General features: G+C 32.7%; 1 protein-coding gene across 2 annotated transcripts; it reads right to left on the bottom strand.

Annotated features, from left to right (window-relative positions):
- Window positions 1-10,817: 10,817 nt before the first annotated feature.
- On the bottom strand, window positions 10,818-19,457 carry LOC133699757 (G-type lectin S-receptor-like serine/threonine-protein kinase RKS1). 2 transcript variants are annotated; one of them, XM_062123188.1, is made up of 7 exons: window positions 17,993-19,456; window positions 12,803-12,928; window positions 12,399-12,604; window positions 12,092-12,302; window positions 11,728-11,965; window positions 11,287-11,437; window positions 10,818-11,202 (listed from the first exon to the last, which is right to left on the bottom strand). In XM_062123188.1, exons 1-7 carry the CDS (start codon window positions 19,266-19,268, stop codon window positions 10,900-10,902), a joined length of 2,511 nt encoding a protein of 836 aa, XP_061979172.1. In that variant the 5' UTR covers window positions 19,269-19,456; the 3' UTR covers window positions 10,818-10,899. The 2 variants fall into 2 exon arrangements, with proteins under 2 accessions (XP_061979172.1, XP_061979173.1); XM_062123189.1 differs by lacking the exon at window positions 12,803-12,928 and having other exon boundaries at window positions 17,993-19,457.
- Between the last annotated feature and the right edge of the window lie 881 nt (window positions 19,458-20,338).

A 20,338-nucleotide genomic window follows, 5' to 3' on the forward strand; every position in this document is an offset into this window, starting at 1 on the left:
TTAATGAGTGGAGCCAAAAAGCCACCTACTTCATAGAATTTTTTTCGCCGATCATTAGGGCTGCACAGTGGAGCCAACCATTTATTAAATGATCACTTGAATTGAAAGGCCATAGGCCCATAAGTGTATAGTTTCTGGTGAGAATTTTTTGGTCCCAAGTTTGTGTCTGCATGAGCTGTATGTGAGGTGTAATATATTATAGATTGATTCTAGTATCTGCAATTATTCCTAGAAATCTGGTAGTGACCGACAATCTTGTATAGGAATATTTAGTTTAGGAATATTTAGCTTTCCTTAGAATAGGTTGTTTCCTTTGCTGGAAGATATAACTGTGTATATATATGGCCTCCTCACGCTGAGAAGAAGAAGTACGAATTATTCTCACAAAATTACTCTGTTTTTACATGGTATCAGAGCAACAAATTTGATACTGTTTTTTTTCTCTTTTTTTTCTCTTCTTTCTGAAGTTTGAATATCATCAACGTAAATCTGTTGTGTGTCTAATGGCCATCACTACAGACGAATCAATCGAATCCATCCCAACACTAGCACCACAGATCATTGTCCATCAGGACAACTCTGCGTTTCCTGCTGGTATTACACTGGATGAGACCAACTACTCATTATGGTCTCAACTAATGGAGATGCGTATTAGAGCTCGGAACAAAGCTGGTTATCTCACTGGAGAAACGAAGAAACCAACACCAGGAGACCCAAATCTTGGAACGTGGATTACTGAAAATCACAAAGTCAAAAGCTGGCTTATTGACTCAATGAGTCCATTGTTGATGCAGCGTTTTATTCGTCTCCCCACAGCCAAGGACATATGGGAGGCTGTATCAAAAACCTTCTACGATGGATCCGATGAAACCTGCATTTTCGAATTAAATCAGAGGTCTTTTCATACCATGCAAAATGGACGACCATTATCAACCTACTATAATGAACTTGTTGCCATTTTCCAAGAAATTGATCACAGGACTATCTCTCAAGAAGGAACGGTTGAAGGGGTGGTCCAACTGCACTCTGCAATGGCTCGACTTCGAGTTCATATTTTTCTAAGTGGACTTGATTCAGAATTTGATCAGGTCCGTGGAGAAATCTTACGAAAAGACCCAAAACTTGATTTAGAAAGTACATATGCGCATGTCAGGAGAGAACACCAACAGAAACAAACAATGGGAGGCTCTCGTCACATCTCTGAAAGCTCGGCTATGTTGGCTAATCAAACTAGACAAGGACCATCTTTGGGCTCTTCAAAGACTCGTAACAATCAACCAACTGGTAAATCTAGTGGATTTGTGTGTTCTCATTGTGGTGAAACAGGTCATTCTAAACAACGATGCTATGAAATTATTGGCTATCCTGAATGGTGGGACTTCACAAAGAAACCTCGAAAGAAGATTGCAGGCAAAGCTATGGTGACCTCCACTCAGGTAGATCAGTCACCACCCACAGCAAATGTTGCTCAGCCAGGAGATGTTAGTAAGGCTTCTGTACTCTCTACAACTTCTAAGAATAGCACTTGGATTATTGATACAGGTGCATCCGATCATATGACTAAGGACTCAAATCAATTACAATCTTTTTTCTCTTCTCCTAAATCTGTTATCTCCACCGCAAATGGTAGTACCTCTCCCATTAGTGGAGAAGGATCTGTCATCTTATCCAACACTCTCACTTTAGATACAGTTCTTGTGGTTCCATCCCTAGAATATAATCTGTTATCTATTGGCCAAATCACCTCCACCCTCAATTGCACTGTAACTTTTTGGCCCTTGTTTTGTGTTTTTCAGGACATTCTGACTCGGAAGATTCTTGGTTATGGTGTTAGACGAGGCAACCTCTACGACCTGGAGTTGACAGAAAATGGAGGGATGAAATTCAGTCAGGCAAATCAAACCAGTAGCAAAGAAACAGCACAAGAAATCATATGGTTGTGGCACCGGAGACTAGGACACCTCTCTTTTGGTTATCTGAGGAAACTAAAACCACATTTTTTTCCACTGTGACTGATTCAAAGTTCCAGTGTGACACTTGTGACCTGGCCAAGAGCCATCGTATTCCATATTTACCAAGTTTGAATAAAAGTTCTATCCCGTTTGCAGTTATTCACTCTGATGTCTGGGGTCCTACAAAAATACCCTCTATTTCTAAAGCCCGTTACTTTGTCACATTTATTGATGAATGCACAAGAATGACTTGGGTGTCTTTGCTTACCAACAAGAGTGATGTTTATCAAGCATTTCAGGAATTTCATAATATGGTTAGCACCCAATACCAAACACAGATACGTGTTCTACAGTCTGACAATGGTGCAGAGTATGTCAATGCTTTTTTTGACAAATTTCTGAAGCATCTTGGTATTCGTCATCAGACCTCTTGCACCTATACTCTGCAGCAAAATGGATTGGCAGAGAGAAAAAATCGACAATTGCTGGAAGTGGTTCGTGCCTCTCTTTTTGGCATGAATATGCCTCGTTTTTATTGGGGAGAGGCTGTGAAATCTGCTGCTTATCTCATTAATCGCACCCCTTCTAGCGTTATAAACTTTCAAACCCCTCAGCAAAAAATGCACTCTTTTTTTTCCCTTCCTCACTTTCCAAATCTTGAACCACGGGTCTTTGGTTGTACTGTCTATGTTCACATTCCAAAGAACCTGCGCACTAAGCTTGATCCATGTGCCAAACGATGTGTGTTTGTTGGATATTCTGAATTTCAAAAAGGCTATAGGTGCTATGATCCTCAAACCCAAAAACTTCATGTCACTTTGGATGCCTCGTTTCGTGAAACAGAACCTTACTACTCTGAGAATTTTTCTGGCCCTTCTCTTCAGGGGGAGACTTATACTGAAGAGAATGGTTTACAAAGAGGTGGAGGAAATGAATTTATAGAGTTAGAAGAAGTAAACACATGGCTTGAGAAAGGTGGTCATCAAGTTTTTGAGAGTATCCCTGGAAATGATAATGATGTGTTGGAGCAACTGGAAATGCCCGCAGATGCACCCGATATGGCAGAATCATCAATACCTTCAGAGTTGCCTACGTCTACACCATCACCTGAAGAATCAACCCAGAATGTTCTTCCTCAGGTAACTTCAAATCCCAGTATTGATGAGTCTAATGAAATACATGATTCTGATAGATGTATTGCTCCCAAGTATTCACAAAGATCAAACAAGGGAGTTCCCAAGAAACAATATGAACTTGATTCGAAAGCCAAGATCAAATACCCAATTAGCAACCATGTGTCTTCCCATAGATTGTCTAGATCGTATGCATTTACTGTTAATCAACTATCCACTGTGTCTATTCCTAGTAATGTGCAGGATGCATTAGCTGATCCAAAATGGACAAAGGCAATGAATGAGGAAATGGAGGCCCTGCAGAAAAATGCCACTTGGGAACTTGCCCCGTTACCAGAAGGAAAGAGAACAATTGGATGCAAATGGGTGTTCACGGTGAAACTTAAAGCCGATGGCAGTATCGATAGGTATAAAGCAAGATTAGTTGCAAAAGGATATACACAAAAGTTTGGTTTGGATTATCAAGAAACTTTTGCACCAGTAGCCAAGATCAACACAATTCGCATCCTTATATCCATAGCAGCTAATCGAGATTGGCCTCTACAACAATTTGACGTAAAAAATGCGTTCCTCAATGGAGATTTAGAGGAAGAAGTCTACATGGACTTACCACCTGGAGTTAATTATAGTTCCTCACGTAGAACTGAAGTCTGTAGATTAAGGAAGTCACTATACGGGCTAAAACAGTCACCAAGAGCTTGGTTTGGGAGGTTCTCTTCTACAATGAAGGCATTTGGATATAAACAAAGCAATTCAGACCACACTTTGTTTATCAAACACAAAGAAGGGAAGGTAACAGCTTTAATTGTGTATGTTGATGATATGGTTGTGACAGGAGATGACTCATGTGAAATGAAAGCATTACAGGAGTATTTGGCTACTAAATTTGAGATGAAAGATCTCGGACAACTCAAATATTTTTTGGGAATTGAGGTTGCTAGATCGAAACGTGGAATCTTCCTTTCACAACGAAAATATGTGCTAGACCTTTTAACTGAAATTGGAATGCTTGCCTGCAAACCAGCAGAAACGCCTATAGAGATGAATCACAAGCTTGGAATTTTTCCAGATCAAACTCCAACAGACAAAGGTCATTATCAAAGGTTAGTTGGAAGATTAATATATTTGTCACACACTAGGCCAGATTTAGCTTATGCCGTGAGTGTGGTAAGCCAGTTCATGCATGCGCCAAGTGAGGAACATATGAATGCTGTATATCGGATCTTAAGATACTTGAAGAATGCTCCAGGAAAAGGACTGTTGTTCTCAAAAAATGATGGTTTAAATATCGAAGGTTACACAGACTCTGATTGGGCAGGGGATCAAACTGATAGAAGATCCACATCGAGGTACTTTACTTTTGTTGAAGGTAACCTTGTAACCTGGAGGAGCAAGAAACAGAAAGTTGTGGCAAGATCGAGTGCAGAAGCTGAGTTTCGTGGTATGGCTCATGGTATATGTGAACTGTTATGGATCAGAGGCGTATTAAAGGATTTGGGAATTGAATATAAACAGGCTATGACTCTTCATTGTGACAACAAAGCAGCCATTGAGATTGCACAAAATCCTGTACAACACGATCGCACCAAACACGTTGAAGTTGATAGTCATTTCATCAAGGAGAATCTCGATCACAAGATCATACAGTTTTCATTTGTCCATTCTGAAAGTCAATTAGCCGATATACTCACAAAAGCAGTTGCAGGAAGAGTGTTTCATGGTATAACCGACAAGTTGAGCATGATAGATATCTATGCTCCAACTTGAGGGGGAGTGTCTGCATGAGCTGTATGTGAGGTGTAATATATTATAGATTGATTCTAGTATCTGCAATTATTCCTAGAAATCTGGTAGTGACCGACAATCTTGTATAGGAATATTTAGTTTAGGAATATTTAGCTTTCCTTAGAATAGGTTGTTTCCTTTGCTGGAAGATATAACTGTGTATATATATGGCCTCCTCACGCTGAGAAGAAGAAGTACGAATTATTCTCACAAAATTACTCTGTTTTTACAGTTTGCACACCTCTTGTGAGCTGATTGCGGATTAAAAGAAAATCTTGTCAAGTTTTAGTTCGTTAAATCACGAGTGATCGAGATACACACAACGTAAAATATTTTATAAAACATTAACGAAATTCAATAGAAAAAAAAGATGCAATTTAATGAAAAAACTTAAAATAATCCTAAATAAAATAAACAACAATTAAAAAAATAAAAAATAAAATTTAAATAATAAAAAAATTATAAAAAGTAAAATAAAAAAAACATATATATAATCAAATAAACCCGGAAAAACATCAAATTTTTAGTTACTTTCATTTCAACATTCTCATGTTATTACCAAAAAAAAAACTTTATTTTAGATTAAATGTAACTACTCGTATTTTCAATGGTTATGTTTTAAAATAACATTTAAGAATTCTCATGTCGAACTTCCTACCAACCAAGTGATATTATATTTTGAAAGGGGAGCATGAGAATTTCTCATTTCATAAGAGAAATATATTAAGTTAGAATTTCTTAGTAAGAACTGCAGGAAGGCTAATAGAAAAGGTAACATAATTTCCTGGTATCTTGCTTATCAAGAGTGAGCCTATTGGTATGATTTTCTCTTTGTTTTTCTTTTATTTATTTCTCCTTTTTTATTTTTTAAAGGGTTAATAAACATGGTTGTATGACCCAAATCGGTCCGAAAATTGAACAACCTAGAGCTGGACTACTATGGGTTAAAAAAAACTTGGTTGATTGATTAAACACTTGAATTAATCTATTAACACGGGCGAATCAAACTTGACCCGGTAAAAAACTGACCATCATCCTATTAACTTTTTTTTCTTAAAAAAAATAGAGTTGAACAAGTTAATCTTGCCTCAAATCAATCTTACAGCCATGGTTAGAACTTAAAAGTGAAGGCAAGATCGTGATATTTTACACGAAAATAATTTAATCAGGTTCCGCTACTTATAAATTTTATAAATTTAGAAAATGTTACTGATTCTTGAAAAAATATTTGATGCGAGACAATCCTGACACATATAGCACCTATGTTGTCTCTATACATTCCCTAATAGTTTTCAATTTCCTGCTATAACCGTTTCAAATATGTATGACACAATGAAATGCAACTAGATTTCCCGAAATACGAACACATAATATAAATAATAAATTTAAATTTTTTTAAGAGTTTCAAAGATCTTCTTAAACAAATATAAAGTTGTTTAGGTTTTATACAAAGATTACCTGAAAATCAAATATTCTTTTTAATTTTGAATAATTTTCTTAAGGCTATGTTGTTACAAACCATAAATTGTCTAATTGTCCGGCCTCTAACATTAATCTATACGAACCATCAATGAGAAATCTTTTAAACCCTTTTAGGAGAGAGAGATTGTTATACCTTCGAGTGCTAACTCTTTTCTTTTGTGTTTGAGGTGTTGCTGTACTCCACTCTACTCATAAAAAATCAAAAGTATAACTTTCTATTTATATAAAAACCTCAAAACCCTATAAATGACAGAATATAATTTTGTCCCTTAAATAATATTACACATATTATTTTAGGTTAGTTTTAAAAATTTATTCAATCAAGTCCTTACTTGATTGTTTATAGGTCTAGAATTGTAATCTTTTATATTAATTACATTCTAGTCCTCAATCTTTAAAATTTATTTACAATTAAGTCACATTTGATTAATAATTAAATTTTAATTTTTGACCAATGCTTTTTATGTGTGTGACCTATTAGATCCCCTAATAAGTTGGCAAAAATATAAATAATAATCCTAAATAAAACAAGATTAATTTAATTAAATAATTTAATTTATTACCAATTCAAAAATTGATTGACTTATATTTGAAGATCAATTACAATGTTTAACAACTTATCATGATTCACCAAAAGTTAAAAAAAGTTATAAGTGGTTTGATTTAACCTTTCAGTAACTAGTTTCTTAGTGTAATTATTATTAATTTATCATGAATGTTTCGATTTAGACATTATAGAATGAAGTATTCAACTTTGTTAAATCATGTTAGTTCTCAATATTATAGTCATTAATTCTTTGAGTAAGATTTTGAAACTCTTTTCAAAACTCATTCCACCATTGTCAAGGGTTTCACAATCAATACTATTTGAGAACATATGTAATATTTTCTCTAATTCACCTAGAGTAATGAATCCTCTTTTTATTACTTAAATACCTTCATATAGTTTATGTCATACCCAATATTTGTCTGTTTATTATCCTTGATTACGATAACATGTGGTTAGGATCAAAACATAAAACTCTCTATATAAGATAAATTAGTGATCTCAAGTTTAGAGATTACTTAAATAACTATCACGTGAACCTTTCCATAGGCATAAGTGATCTACTCATATAAAATTCTCTTGCAAGCCAGTTCAGTGTACATGTCATGTGACAAGCATCTATATATTAGTTATAGGCATCTCTCATACTTTAGTTTATGAGAGCAATTGCTTCCTTTCATAAAGAAAGGAACATAATATGCATCGATCTCAACAACTCTAATTAATGTCAAGTCTTAATAGAACATTGACTAAGACATTTAAGAATAATGCTTTAATGCAATAGGTTTCTCATAATTATAACAGATTTATAATTTTTCATGCAGTCATTTTGTACTTACTATCTAATCTCCTTACCTCATCTTATCCCTCCATGGAAAATGAATGTTTTTGGTTTTCATGCAGGTTCTTGCGCAAGAATATATTAAGATTGACAGGATTACTGACTTGGTATTGCAAATAGATCTTGTCTAAACCTTTTATAACTACTTTGTAAATATATTATTTTAAAAAATTGAATTTATCATTAATATATATGACAATCATGTTGTTTTTTTTTTTATATTTGTACTTTATAGGAATTTGAGCGAAATAAAAGATACTTAAAATCTCATTAGCCTTGATAAAATTGAATTGTTGAGTGTGTAGATTTGTGAAGAACGTAGCATTCTTAATGAAATGGATTTAAATTAAGAGACTTGTTGTTATCCATTTTTTGGGTTTCCATAAAAAAAAAAGAGAAAATACAAAAAAAATATATATCAAAAAAAATATTCAGAAGAAATCTAAAAAATAATAGGAGCGAGAAAAGGATGTTGGAATGCTGAAAAATAATCAAAAATTGATTGAGGAGATTTAAAAATGCAAAGGGTTGAAATTTGACAGTTTATCGTTAGCTAATAAGAGTCCTGTTGACAAAGAAAATCCAATTTCAAAAAAATATATTCAAAATAAGATGTTTATAGACTCAATTAAATTATATCCAAGATTTAATTGGATTTATAGATGGTTTGATTACAAGAAAATTGATCTTTTAAGTCAATTTAGACTTTTATTAGAAGAAATTAAAGTTCTGGGGTCTAATTATAATTTTAAAGAGTTAATTTGATAAAATCAGAGGTTTAATTGCATAAGTATTGAAGTTTGATGCTAATTAAAGACTTAATTGAAACAATCTGAAACCAAGAATCAAACCAGAAAAAATACTAGAATCAAGGATCCAATTATAATTTATCCAGAAGTTTGATTACAAGGCTGTAAAAACATCCAGAAATATCATTTAAAATTGCAAAATCGGTGCCTCTTCAGCAACGGTTCCATGCAGCTGGCTGTTCACTGCCTTCATCAGTAACGGTTCCATGCAGCTGGCTGTGAGACATCACAGCAGCAACAGCGCCAATTCATTTTAATTATGGAGCATATGTCACGGCTGTCATCCCTCTGCAAACGTTATCAAGCTGGCTGTTACCAGCACAAGGCCTCTGGCCTATAAAAGTAGGAGAAAAGGAGTGGAAGGGGAGAAGGAGAGAAGGAAAAACAGACAGGAGCTGGGAAGAGTGAAGATCAGAAAAGCAGAAGGAAATAATGTAATCAGAGGAAATCATTGAGATCAGAACCAGCGTTGCCATCATCCTTCGTCATTTCAGAAAATCAGAAACAAAGAAGAAGAAGAGTGCAGGAATGAAAACAGTAGCAGAAGGAAAGAAAAAAAAAAACGTCGCTCGATCACAGCACTGATCACCCTCAACTTCATAACTTCATCTTCATCTTCAGGCAGCAGCTCCAGGGGAAGTTTGAGAGAACCAGAGAGGGAGAGAAGAAAAAACCAGAGGGGGGACAGAGGGAACGAGACAGCAAAGAACGACAGAGAAAAAAGAGAGGAGAGGAGGGGAACGACAGAGGAAAAGACAGCGAGAGAGGGGAAAGACAGGGGGGAGAACGGACAGAAGAGGAAGAATGGAGAGAGGAGAGGTGTTGGTGGATCAGCCCTTCCACACTGTCATCTTCGTCTGCAACCGCGAAGCCGCCACTGTGAACCAACGAGCGCAGCAGCACCACCACGAAGTCAGTGCAGAGAGGGGAGAACGTTGAAGGAGGGAGATAAAGACGACATAGAGAGGGAAAGAAAAAAGAACAAGGCAGAAACACAGCAAAAAAGAAGAAGAACGAGACAGTGGGGAGAACGAGAGAGGAGAAAGAAGAATAGGAAGGAAAACAGGGAAACCAGTTGAACCAGAATTTACAAACGAAAAGAAGAAGATAGAGGTCGCATGTTGTTGCCTTCGTTGCTTCCAGGTAAGCTTCTCCAATTTTTCAGCACTGTGCACTTGCGGTTAGAAACCAGTTGGGTCCAGCCCCGCCACATGGGCCGGGCTGGGCCCAGCTAAAAAAAAATAAAATTAATTATAATAAAATAAAATAAATATTTCAAAAAATCAGTGATTTTCTGTCAATTTTTCTATTGTATTTTAATCAACATCGGTTTGTATTTTTATACTGTAAAGATACAAATTTGGTATTAAAATACCCGGTTTTCGACAAAAACATAAAAAAAAATATTTTTTGTTTTCATGCATACGGCCTAATCTTTAAAAAAAAATAAAAAAAATAAAATCATATCATATTTTCATACAACAAAGATTCAAAAATTTGTATTAGCATGCATTTTGGCTTTAATAACCAGTTTATTAAAGTCACGAGAACTAGGCCAATATTTTAAAATTTTTTAAAAAAATTATTTTGTTTAATATCTGGGGTTACGACCTTATGTGAAGACGTATTCTGGATATTAAATTCTTTGGTTTGTCGTTAGAATTATCCGATAAGATAGGGATCTCCTTACCGAGGAGGACTTTTCTTAAACCATACACGAATCAACAACTAGAAAACCTGACAAGACCTTAGATTTTATCAGACAATAAAATAATGCAGCTTACTTTAGGTAGGGCATATTTGGGGTGCTAATACCTTCCCTTTACGCAACCAGTCCCCGTACCCGATCTCTAAGACCAGTTAGGGTTCCTAGTGACCAAAATATTAGGTGGCGACTCCATTTTATTTTTTTATTAATAAAAGATAAGAATTCTTTGTCTCCCCACATTTGCCACATAAGATAGATTTTGAGGGGGGATGTTTTCGCCGCGACACCGCACACGTGCGACAAGACAATAAAGACATCTTTGTCTAGATTGTCGGTTAATTAAAAAATAACTACACTACTTGGTTCGACATGCTTAGAAATATAATAAATAATATTTCACTACGATGATACTTCTACTAGGATCCACTTGGTATAGTAGTATGGTATAATATAATGGTGTGATTGAAATTGTATTTTATTTTTATTAAAGTTTTACAAATATTTAGTTAATTAACATACATTATAATTAATTTTTCTTGAATTCCACTTTAAACTTAATATTTTAAACCATAATCATAAAAACTATTGCATATCAAACATTAATAAACATATGAATGCAGTACGTCTGATATATGTAAGCCTCTACCGAGGTCTAAGCTTGGTGATAGTCACTTCATTTATAGAATGCGATCCTTCACTAGTTGATGGATCTCCACTATTGTAACTCTTCTTCTGAATAAACGAAGGTTGCTTAGGAGATGGAAGAGTTGTGTCATTACTCAACATGAAAACAACATTAGACATTGATGGTCGGTCCATCGCAGATTCATGCACACATAAAAGACCAATTTGGATGCACCTTAAGACTTGATCTTCAGGATACGAGTCGCCCATCAATGTATCCACTAGTTCCAGGGCCCTGCCTTCACTCCATAGATCCCAAACCTAAAGAAATTCCACATCAATATGCTATGTTGGAGTTGAAATTTTAAAATCGGCAATATATGTGTATGTGATCTTACTACTTACATATCCAACCAAGTTCGAAGAGTTACTTTCATCATAAAAATTGATGTTTTTTCTCCCAGTGATGACCTCTAATAGCAAAACCCCGAAACTATATACATCGGATTTTACTGAAAATAGGCCTTGCATTGCATATTCTGGTGACATATAACCACTGCAATAACATAGGAAAAGAAGAGCTTAATTAATAGAGTCGGCTATTCAGAAAAAAAAATAAAATTATGATGAGATTTTAAAAATAATTTTATATTATTTTCTGACTTAGTTTGAAACTTGTATAAGTTTTTAATTTTATAAATTTAATTATGTAAAATAATTAAAATTTATGATATTCTGTAAAAAAAAAAAACTATTTTATCTCAAAAACTTAAATTATTCAATAAAATTTTAAAAATAATCTTACATTACTCTGCAATATAACTCATTAAATAAGGATAAACTTACTACGTTCCAACAACACGGTTTGTGTTGGCTTCAATTTGGTCTACTCCAAATATTCTAGCCATGCCGAAATCTGAAATTTTTGGGTTCATTGAGGCATCTAGTAGAACATTGCTTGCCTTGAGATCTCTGTGGATGATTCGTAATCTGGAGTCCTCATGAAGATACAAAATTCCTCGACCAATCCCACAAATAATGTTGTGGCGAGTAGACCAATCTAACTGTGACCTTCTTGGTTCATCTGTACCCAAAGAAGCATAAATCTCATCAAATCAATGCAGACTTGTATTCATTTTTCAAGTTTTATAGAATGAGAAAAACTAAAAAATGCACAATATAGGGACAATTTGACAGGATGATGACATACTGAAAATAAAAGAGTCCAAACTTTTATTTGGCAAGTATTCATAGATCAACATCTTCTCTCTTCCTTGGATGCAACAACCTAATATCCTTACAAGATTCCTGTGCTGAAGTTTTGCAATGAGCTCGACCTCATTTCTGAACTCATTAATCCCTTGTCCAGAATACTTTGCTAGTCTTTTGACAGCAATTTCCTTTCCATCATGCAGCAGACCCTGAAAATCGCAATCCAAGTTCATCACTCACATAGTTCAACATGTAAACTGAAGTGATGCTATGTGTTTAAGGGACTTCAAGGCAGGCTAGGCTACCTTATACACTGAGCCAAAACCACCCTCTCCAAGCTTGTTGGCAGCTGAGAAATTATTTGTTGCCGCAGCTATGACACTAAGATCAAAAAGTGGTAAATCTGAACTTGTTGTACCTTCCTCAAATTCCTTAATTGGTAAGTCTCTCCAGCTATTTGACCTTGAAGTTAATGATAGCGGAAATTCGTTTCTTCTTTTCCTGTCCCTGGCTGTCATCAACATGCAAACTTATTTCTGGCTGGTAAAACTTATAACTCAAGGTATATTTTTTTGAGCTCAAGACTATGAGAAATATTGAAACTCTAGCTCAGCATCACATCGCATTTTTACTGACTCAACACCCTGAGTTTAATAATGTTACGAAAAATATATTGCTCAGGAGCAACATTTGAAGGGAATTTGCTTACCTTTTCTCCTTTTCTTTAGAAACCAACACACAAGGAAGATGATCAGAAACAATGTCACACCAACAGACACTATCAGGATTGCTTGTATTCCTTTATTGGCAAGAGGTCCTGACTTTTCATATTTAGCTGAAATTGAAAATATAAGAAATGTTTAGTGATATGAGTTGAAAATTAAGTCTTCTTAAAAAAATCCTATTAGAAAGGATTTAGTCATTCGACCCTTTTTATTTGAAAGAAAATAAACAATGTATTATTTGAAAATTCTAAAATCTAGTCATGGGTGTAACTGGAATGAGGTTATTTGTTTTTTCGATGCAAGTTTCTAATCAACAAACAAGTAGTTGAAAAATCAGGTTGGTGTTTTTTTTTATTCAAAAATATATTTTCCAACCAATTTTTACTTAAGAAAACATAATAAACATCCTTATAATATTAATAAATCAACTAATCCACTCAAAATGCCGAAACATTTGTCAAAAATACCATATCAAATCAAAAGAAAAAATTATTTGAACCCCAGTCCACTTCTTTAAGTAAAATAAAGGGGAAAATACACATAAATGAAACCCTCGTAGTCTAATAAAATTTGTTAATGACATCAAGAATAATCTTTTTAGTAGCTGAAATATAACCAACGAATAACTCTATCTATTTTTCGTTATTTTTTAGCAACTTTCTTTTTTATTTCTCAAAATTAGAGACTTAAAAATAATAAAAATAAAATTTTTGACTAAAATAAAATCATAAGAAAATAAAGAACTATGTTTTTTTTTAAAAAAAACAAAGTATGGGGACTTAAAAACACTTAAAAGCATTTGGAAACACAGACCAACCCGCGTATCCAAAATATTCAAATAAAAAGAGGAACGGTGTCAAGGAAGCTAAAAAGGGTGTGGAAATCAGAAAATATCACTAAATTATAAATCACCACTTAACTCTAGTGAAAAAAAACAAATACAATTGAACTTTAAAAAAAAACATTTTTCTCTAAACAATATTTTTTTTTGAATGTGCACTTTTTGTTAGGATTTTGTTGAGAAATTGTGGAAAACTTGGGAAAACATGTTTACTAGCAGAGAAAGAGAGGAACTGAGAGGTTTTTAAGAGCTTTTCCATCGAATCTTCTTAAAAAAATACTATTAGAAAGGACAAATTCAAAAAATCATATTGTTTAGAGGTTAAAATCAATATTTTTTTTTTAATTCAGGGGTATTGATTTTTTCTCTCAAGTTTTGAAGCGCATTTTATTATTTAGTCAACACTAGTTTTTGGTGCTTGCGACATGATGCAAGTCTATTATTTTTTTAGTAAAATATTTGAGCGTTGTAATTTACATTTTAATCTCAACCAACTAAATAAGGTGGTTTTATTTGAATCATATTGAAAAAAAAAAGAAAGATGTAATGATAACAAACAGGAAAGTATAGATATAAAAAACCCGATCAATGACAACAAGAAAAAAAACAATACACTATCAACTTGAATTAAAAGTTGAAATTAAAAAGAACAAAACCTTTATAAAAGATTTAAGGAAAAGAAAAAAAATCATAAGAATAAGTATCAAAATTAAAATCACCAATATATGATCAAATAAACTTGAACATGTTGAATTTTTCAATGTAATTTTTCACAAAAACAAAATCGTAAATATACACGCATTTGATTATATACAACACTAACCATTGTGTAAATAAATTAAAAGAAAAACTAATCAATAATAAATAAAAACATAATTGGAAAAACTAAGATATCAAAGTAAATAAAGATATTTAATCTCGCAACACGGGTCATTTACTTGGTTGTGTCTCATAAGTTTGTTTATGAAAATAAATTTGTAATAGAGATTGACCCACACATAGAATTTATTGAATAAAATAAAATTAGAATAAAAATATTATGAAAGGTTGCATATATTAAAAATATAATTAAAAAAAAAATTTAATCTATATAAAAATCACAGATAAATCATACTAACCTCTGAATAAACTAAACACACTCAATATAATTAAAAACAATAATCACTATTAAAGGCTAAAAAATCCAAAAAATATCATAAAGAAAGGGGTTTTAATTAAAAGTTAAAAATTATAAAAATTATTTGAAAAAACACATATAAAAAAGCCATAAATATATAAAAAATAAAGATACGAGGCAAGGCTCTGCTAGGTCTGGTAAACCAAGCTTAGCATATGGTCTCATCAAGAAAAAGTCTGCACGCAAGCCTATACTTTTTTTATTTAGTTGTCTACCCCTTTTTCTTTGAAAAAAATAGAAGATACGTCGTATTTAAATCCTAGAATCTGGTCATTGGTGTGGCCGGAAAAATGGGGTTATTTGTTTTTTAGACCCGAAACATCTACAAAACATCACAAGAACCTTATTAAACTAATTCATAGCCTTTAAAAACACAAAAAAAAACTGGTCCAAAACATGAAAATCAACTTGAAACAAAAAATCTTTCGGAGTTTACATATGTTTTTTAGGTGTTTTTAAGGTAAAAGAACATCTAATAGTAACTGTTATCATTATATGGAATCATTTGACACAAAAATTGATCATTTTAATGGTCTAAATCTTTCCCAACACTAACTTTTTTTCTCTAAACTATAATCTAGCAACCCTCTCTCTCCTCCAAAAAAGAGAAAAGAAAAATAAGGTTTGGCACCAAAATGTATTTTTTAAAAAATTATAGGGGCCAATTAACAAATAGCTTAAAAAGACAAGGAATAAAAATAAAATTTTTAAATTAGTTGCAGATCTACCATCTATTTTACCTGATTTTTTCACTTTAGCCATTTATTTTTCAATTCAACCCTCACCAAAAAATAAAACATGCAGTTAGACTCTAATTTGAGTAAAAAAAAAAAAACTCAATAGTGCAAAAACAATAGTTTAAGGATCAAAGTAAATTTTTTTAAAAAATACACCATTGTAGTCCATAATGATATATAAGATGAAGAATTTCAATTTGATGTTAGTGAAAAGGCCATGTATTTTAAAATTATACTTAATGCTTAACTAGCGATGCTTTATGGCCATGTCACAAAATTATGATAAACATGGTCGCCGATGGTCAATTTGTGGGAAACTAGCCACTTGACTTGCCTCGCCATGGTCAGGTTATATTTTTTGAAGAAAAAACACGAATATATAGACGTTTTAAACATATTTTTGATATAAAAGATTTTTAATTGTAAATTGAAAAGCTTATATATGTATTTAATTAAATAAATTAAGAATTGTTTATGCTGATAAATACAAAAAAACAAATTATTAACAAAAACTAAAAACCGAACTAGAAAATTAAAAAATGAAAGTAGATAAAGATATATGATCTTATATTATGTCCATCAATTTGATTATATTTAATAATTTTATTTTTTAAAATTAATTTTTTATTTCATTAAATAATAATAAAAACAAATATACACTTAAAAGCGATTGAATACTATCTAAGAAAAAAAATGCTTTCAAGGGTTACACAATAAAATACTACTAATATTGAAAAAATATTATAATTTTATTTGAAAACCGAGCAAAAAATCAAACAATATTTAATCAAATATTAAATTGAAAACTTGAAATATAAATATAATTTAAGATACTTGATCTCGAAACATGGACTATGAATCTTGTTGCTTCAATAACTTTGTTTTTTTGAATTAATTTTTTATTTAGTCAAATGATAATAACAATAGAAACATACATAAAAATAATTAAATAAAACTAAAGAATTGTTTTTTGTAGGGTTGCACAAAAAGAACACCCACTAATATAAAACAAATGTTATAATTTTATTTGAAAACCAAATAAAAATTAAATAATATTTTATTACAAAAGATCACAAATATTTATTTAATTAATTTATTTATTTTAATTAATCTTAATTTAAACCTAATGTTCATGCATCCCACACACATATATTGGATTAATCTGTTTTAATTAATTTATATTGAAATAAAAAGAAACGAAAGCTAAAAAAAACGCACGCACAAGCCTGTATGGCCACGGTTGTGCTCTTGCCTATTTCTTTTTTGTTGGTAATTTATTTTTAAGACAAACCACGTGAGTTTCCAACCAATAAATAGGTAGTTAAAAAATTAGGTTGGTGTTTTTTTTACTCAAAAATATAATTTTCAATATTTTCACTTAAAAAAACTTTATAAATATTTCTATGATATCAATAAACCAAATAATCTACTAAAAACACCGAAAATTCATCTAAAAATACAAAATCAAATGGAAAGAAAAAAATATTTCTCAACCCCAATCTACTTTTTAAGTAAGATAAAGAAGAAAATATTCGTAAATAAAACTCTCCTCATCTAATAAAACTCATTGAAATCAATAATTATTTTTTTAGTGGCCTAAAATATTGTCAACAAACAAATTTCTCTCAACGTTGTTTTCTAGTGATTTTCTTTCTCATCTCTCAAAATGAGAAACTTCAAAATAATAAAAATAAAGTTTTCAACTAAAACCAAATCATAAAAAAGTAAAGGGATTGTGTTTGGAAAAAAAAAGGTATGGGGACCAAAACACACTTGTGCGAGTTTCAATCCAAACATGTAATTTTTTCTTGTTTTGTACTTTGGGCCTCCTTCTTTCAACTGTGTTTCTCCATAACAAATTATAAGAAATTGATAGTTAATTTGGCCATGAAATGATATAATTGAAAAGAAAAGAAATTAATGATTGGAAAAGAAATTCACAATGGATTACTGTGAAAAAGGTTTTAGTATATTGTTTAATTTGTAATATATATTCTTAGAAGGAAAGTTAAAAAAAATGTTTGTCATTTCTACGAGTGGCAATATAGGCATGTGTGTGTTACAAAACTACTCATTTCATTATACTAGTAAATAATAATATGATTACTTAACCAAAACAATCAATTCCGAGTTCATTGAGTTGATGAAATTTAACTGATTAATGATCAATGGATTTCGCGTCAACACATTTATTGACCTACCCTTATCAAACATTATATTCATAAAATTACGTGCTGATTAATAAAACAAAACATTACTCGTACAATTAGTCAATTACTTCAAATAAATTATAAGAAAACTGATTGCTTGTGATTTATCAGGTCTATGAGATTTCTTCAAGAATCAAAACTTGTGCATGGCATAGCAAGTGAACTAAGGCAAAGTAAATATGTTAGTAGTAGTAGAATTGGACATGTACCTAATTCAGCTCTATCCACACGGATGTAAATCTCTTGCCCCACATCTGAAAACGTTCTTGTATCAACCAGATCACCATTCCATCTCAAGCATCCAAGTCCTCTTTCGTCAGCACTAGCATAAGCTGTACAAGAACAATTCCTCAAGCACTCTTGCTCACATTCTTTCAATCTCAAACTCATGTTCGCACTCGCCATTGATGTATCCGGCACCTTCACTCGAGCCACCTTGACGAACCCTTCTCCGCCGTGACACGTGGACACGTTAGGTTTCCTGACACAACCTCTTGACCCCTCTCTCAGGTACCATTCTTGGGGTGACTTGGGTTCGAATCCGGGTAGACATTTGCACATGAAATTATTTGTTTGATATGGGTCACAGTTAGTATTTGGACCACATTGGCCATAGGTGTCACATGGTTCTTTTGGGGCGTACCAAATTTCGAACCATTGTTGATCAGGATCGTTCCATGTCATCCGTTGCACCACTCCTGATTCGTTCACCACCATTCTTGAAATCAAGGAGGGATTATTGATACTATAGGAATAAGATACCTCATCAACACTGCTAACGAAAGTAACACCGAAGATGTAGGTAGTGGCCATTTGGGGTACTCCGCTCCATCTTAGTCCAGTCCATGGTCCGACACGCCACCTTCGGGTTTGACCCTTGTATAGGAACAACTGGGGAAACCCACTTGGATCAATACCAAGGACAATGGTTCCGGTTCCCGGGTCATCTTTGGACTTCCAAGATGACAGAGACCGGTTCAAACCGATTTTCAGGTCCAGCCCAAGCTTCATACCAGGAAGCAGAGTGTCTGTAGCATGATCAAAACTCTGCCACAAGACCCCTTTGCTATCCTGGTTAACCAAGACCAAGTTTCCTGAATTCAGGAGCTGAGCCGTGCAATTTGTCATTGATATTGAGGCCGGAACATTTGTAGACCAAACAGGAACACTACTTCGGTTATTTTCATAAATTACAAGGTTACCTTGTTTGTTGATAGCTAGGACTCCGGAGGTACCATTGATAGGATTGTCTCTATTTGCCACCCATACAACAGTTCTGGAAACCTTACGGTACCAAATTCCCACATAACGACGAGTAGAATCGATGCCTGAGCTAAAGAACCCGAGTTCATAGCTTTGTCCACTAGAGACCAGAACATCTCCATCTTTGATTGGTTGGTTTGGAGCTATGATGTCAATAGATAAGCAAGAAGGAAAAACAAGGTTGAGAAACAATGCACTCAAAAACCTTTCTATTTGATTCATAATTTGTTTCAATGATTGTGTGTTGGAGAGGTGAGTAGATTTTTTTTGAAATAAGTCGATATATTAAAAGGACTAACTAAAAGATAGCCAAAAATAAAAAATACAAAAGAAAAACATAAAAGAAAAAGAAAAGAAAATCACAAAAACAAAAAGCAAACAAAAAAAAAGTCTCATAATTAAAGTTGTGCCAATAACCATGAAAATCTTATGTGTAGACTTTAGCCAATTTAAAATACGATAAAAAAAAATTAAAGAGTGAGGTGAGTAGATGATTGTTAGTGCAGTTGGGGTTTTAATGAGTAGAGCCAGACATGTATTAAATGACCACGGGAAAGGCCATAAGTGTTTAGTTTCTGGTGAGATTTCTTTTGTTCCCAAGTTTGCACAACTCTTGTCATGAGCTGATTCAAAGAAATATATATCTTGTCAATTTTTAGATCTTTAAATCACGAGTGAGATACAAAAATGTTACTGATTCTTGAAAAAAAAATCAATGCAAGACAATCTTGACGCGTATAGCACCCTAGTTGGCTTCTATACATTCCAAAATAGTTTTCAATTCCCTGCTATAATCGTTTCAAATATGTATGACACAATGACATGCAAAGACAATAAGTAAATGGTGAATGTTTTGGATATCTCGAAATGTAAATGATAAATTTAAAAATTTTTAGGAGGTTCAAATTTCCTGTTAAATAGATATAGAATTATTTAGATTTTATATGAAAATTACCTGAAGTTTAAATATTATTTTTGGTTTTGAATAATTTTCTTAAGGTTGGGTTGTCGCAAACCAGAAATCGTCTAATTGTCCAACCTCAAATATTAATTCACATGAATTTACTAGTGAAAAATCTTCTAAACTCTTTTAAGAGAAAAAAATTGTTATATTTTTAAGTGCTAATTCTTTTTCTTTTTGTGCTTAAGGTGTTTCTGTACTCCACTTTACTCACAAAATATAAAAGGCATAACTTTCTAATTATCTGGAAACTTAAAAACCCTATAAATAACAAAATATAAATTTGTCTTTTAAATAATATAACATAAATTATTTTAGGTTAGTTTTAGAA

The sequence above is a fragment of the Populus nigra genome, chromosome 7 (genome assembly GCF_951802175.1).
Source record: "Populus nigra chromosome 7, ddPopNigr1.1, whole genome shotgun sequence".
NCBI classification, from domain to species: Eukaryota; Viridiplantae; Streptophyta; class Magnoliopsida; order Malpighiales; family Salicaceae; genus Populus; species Populus nigra.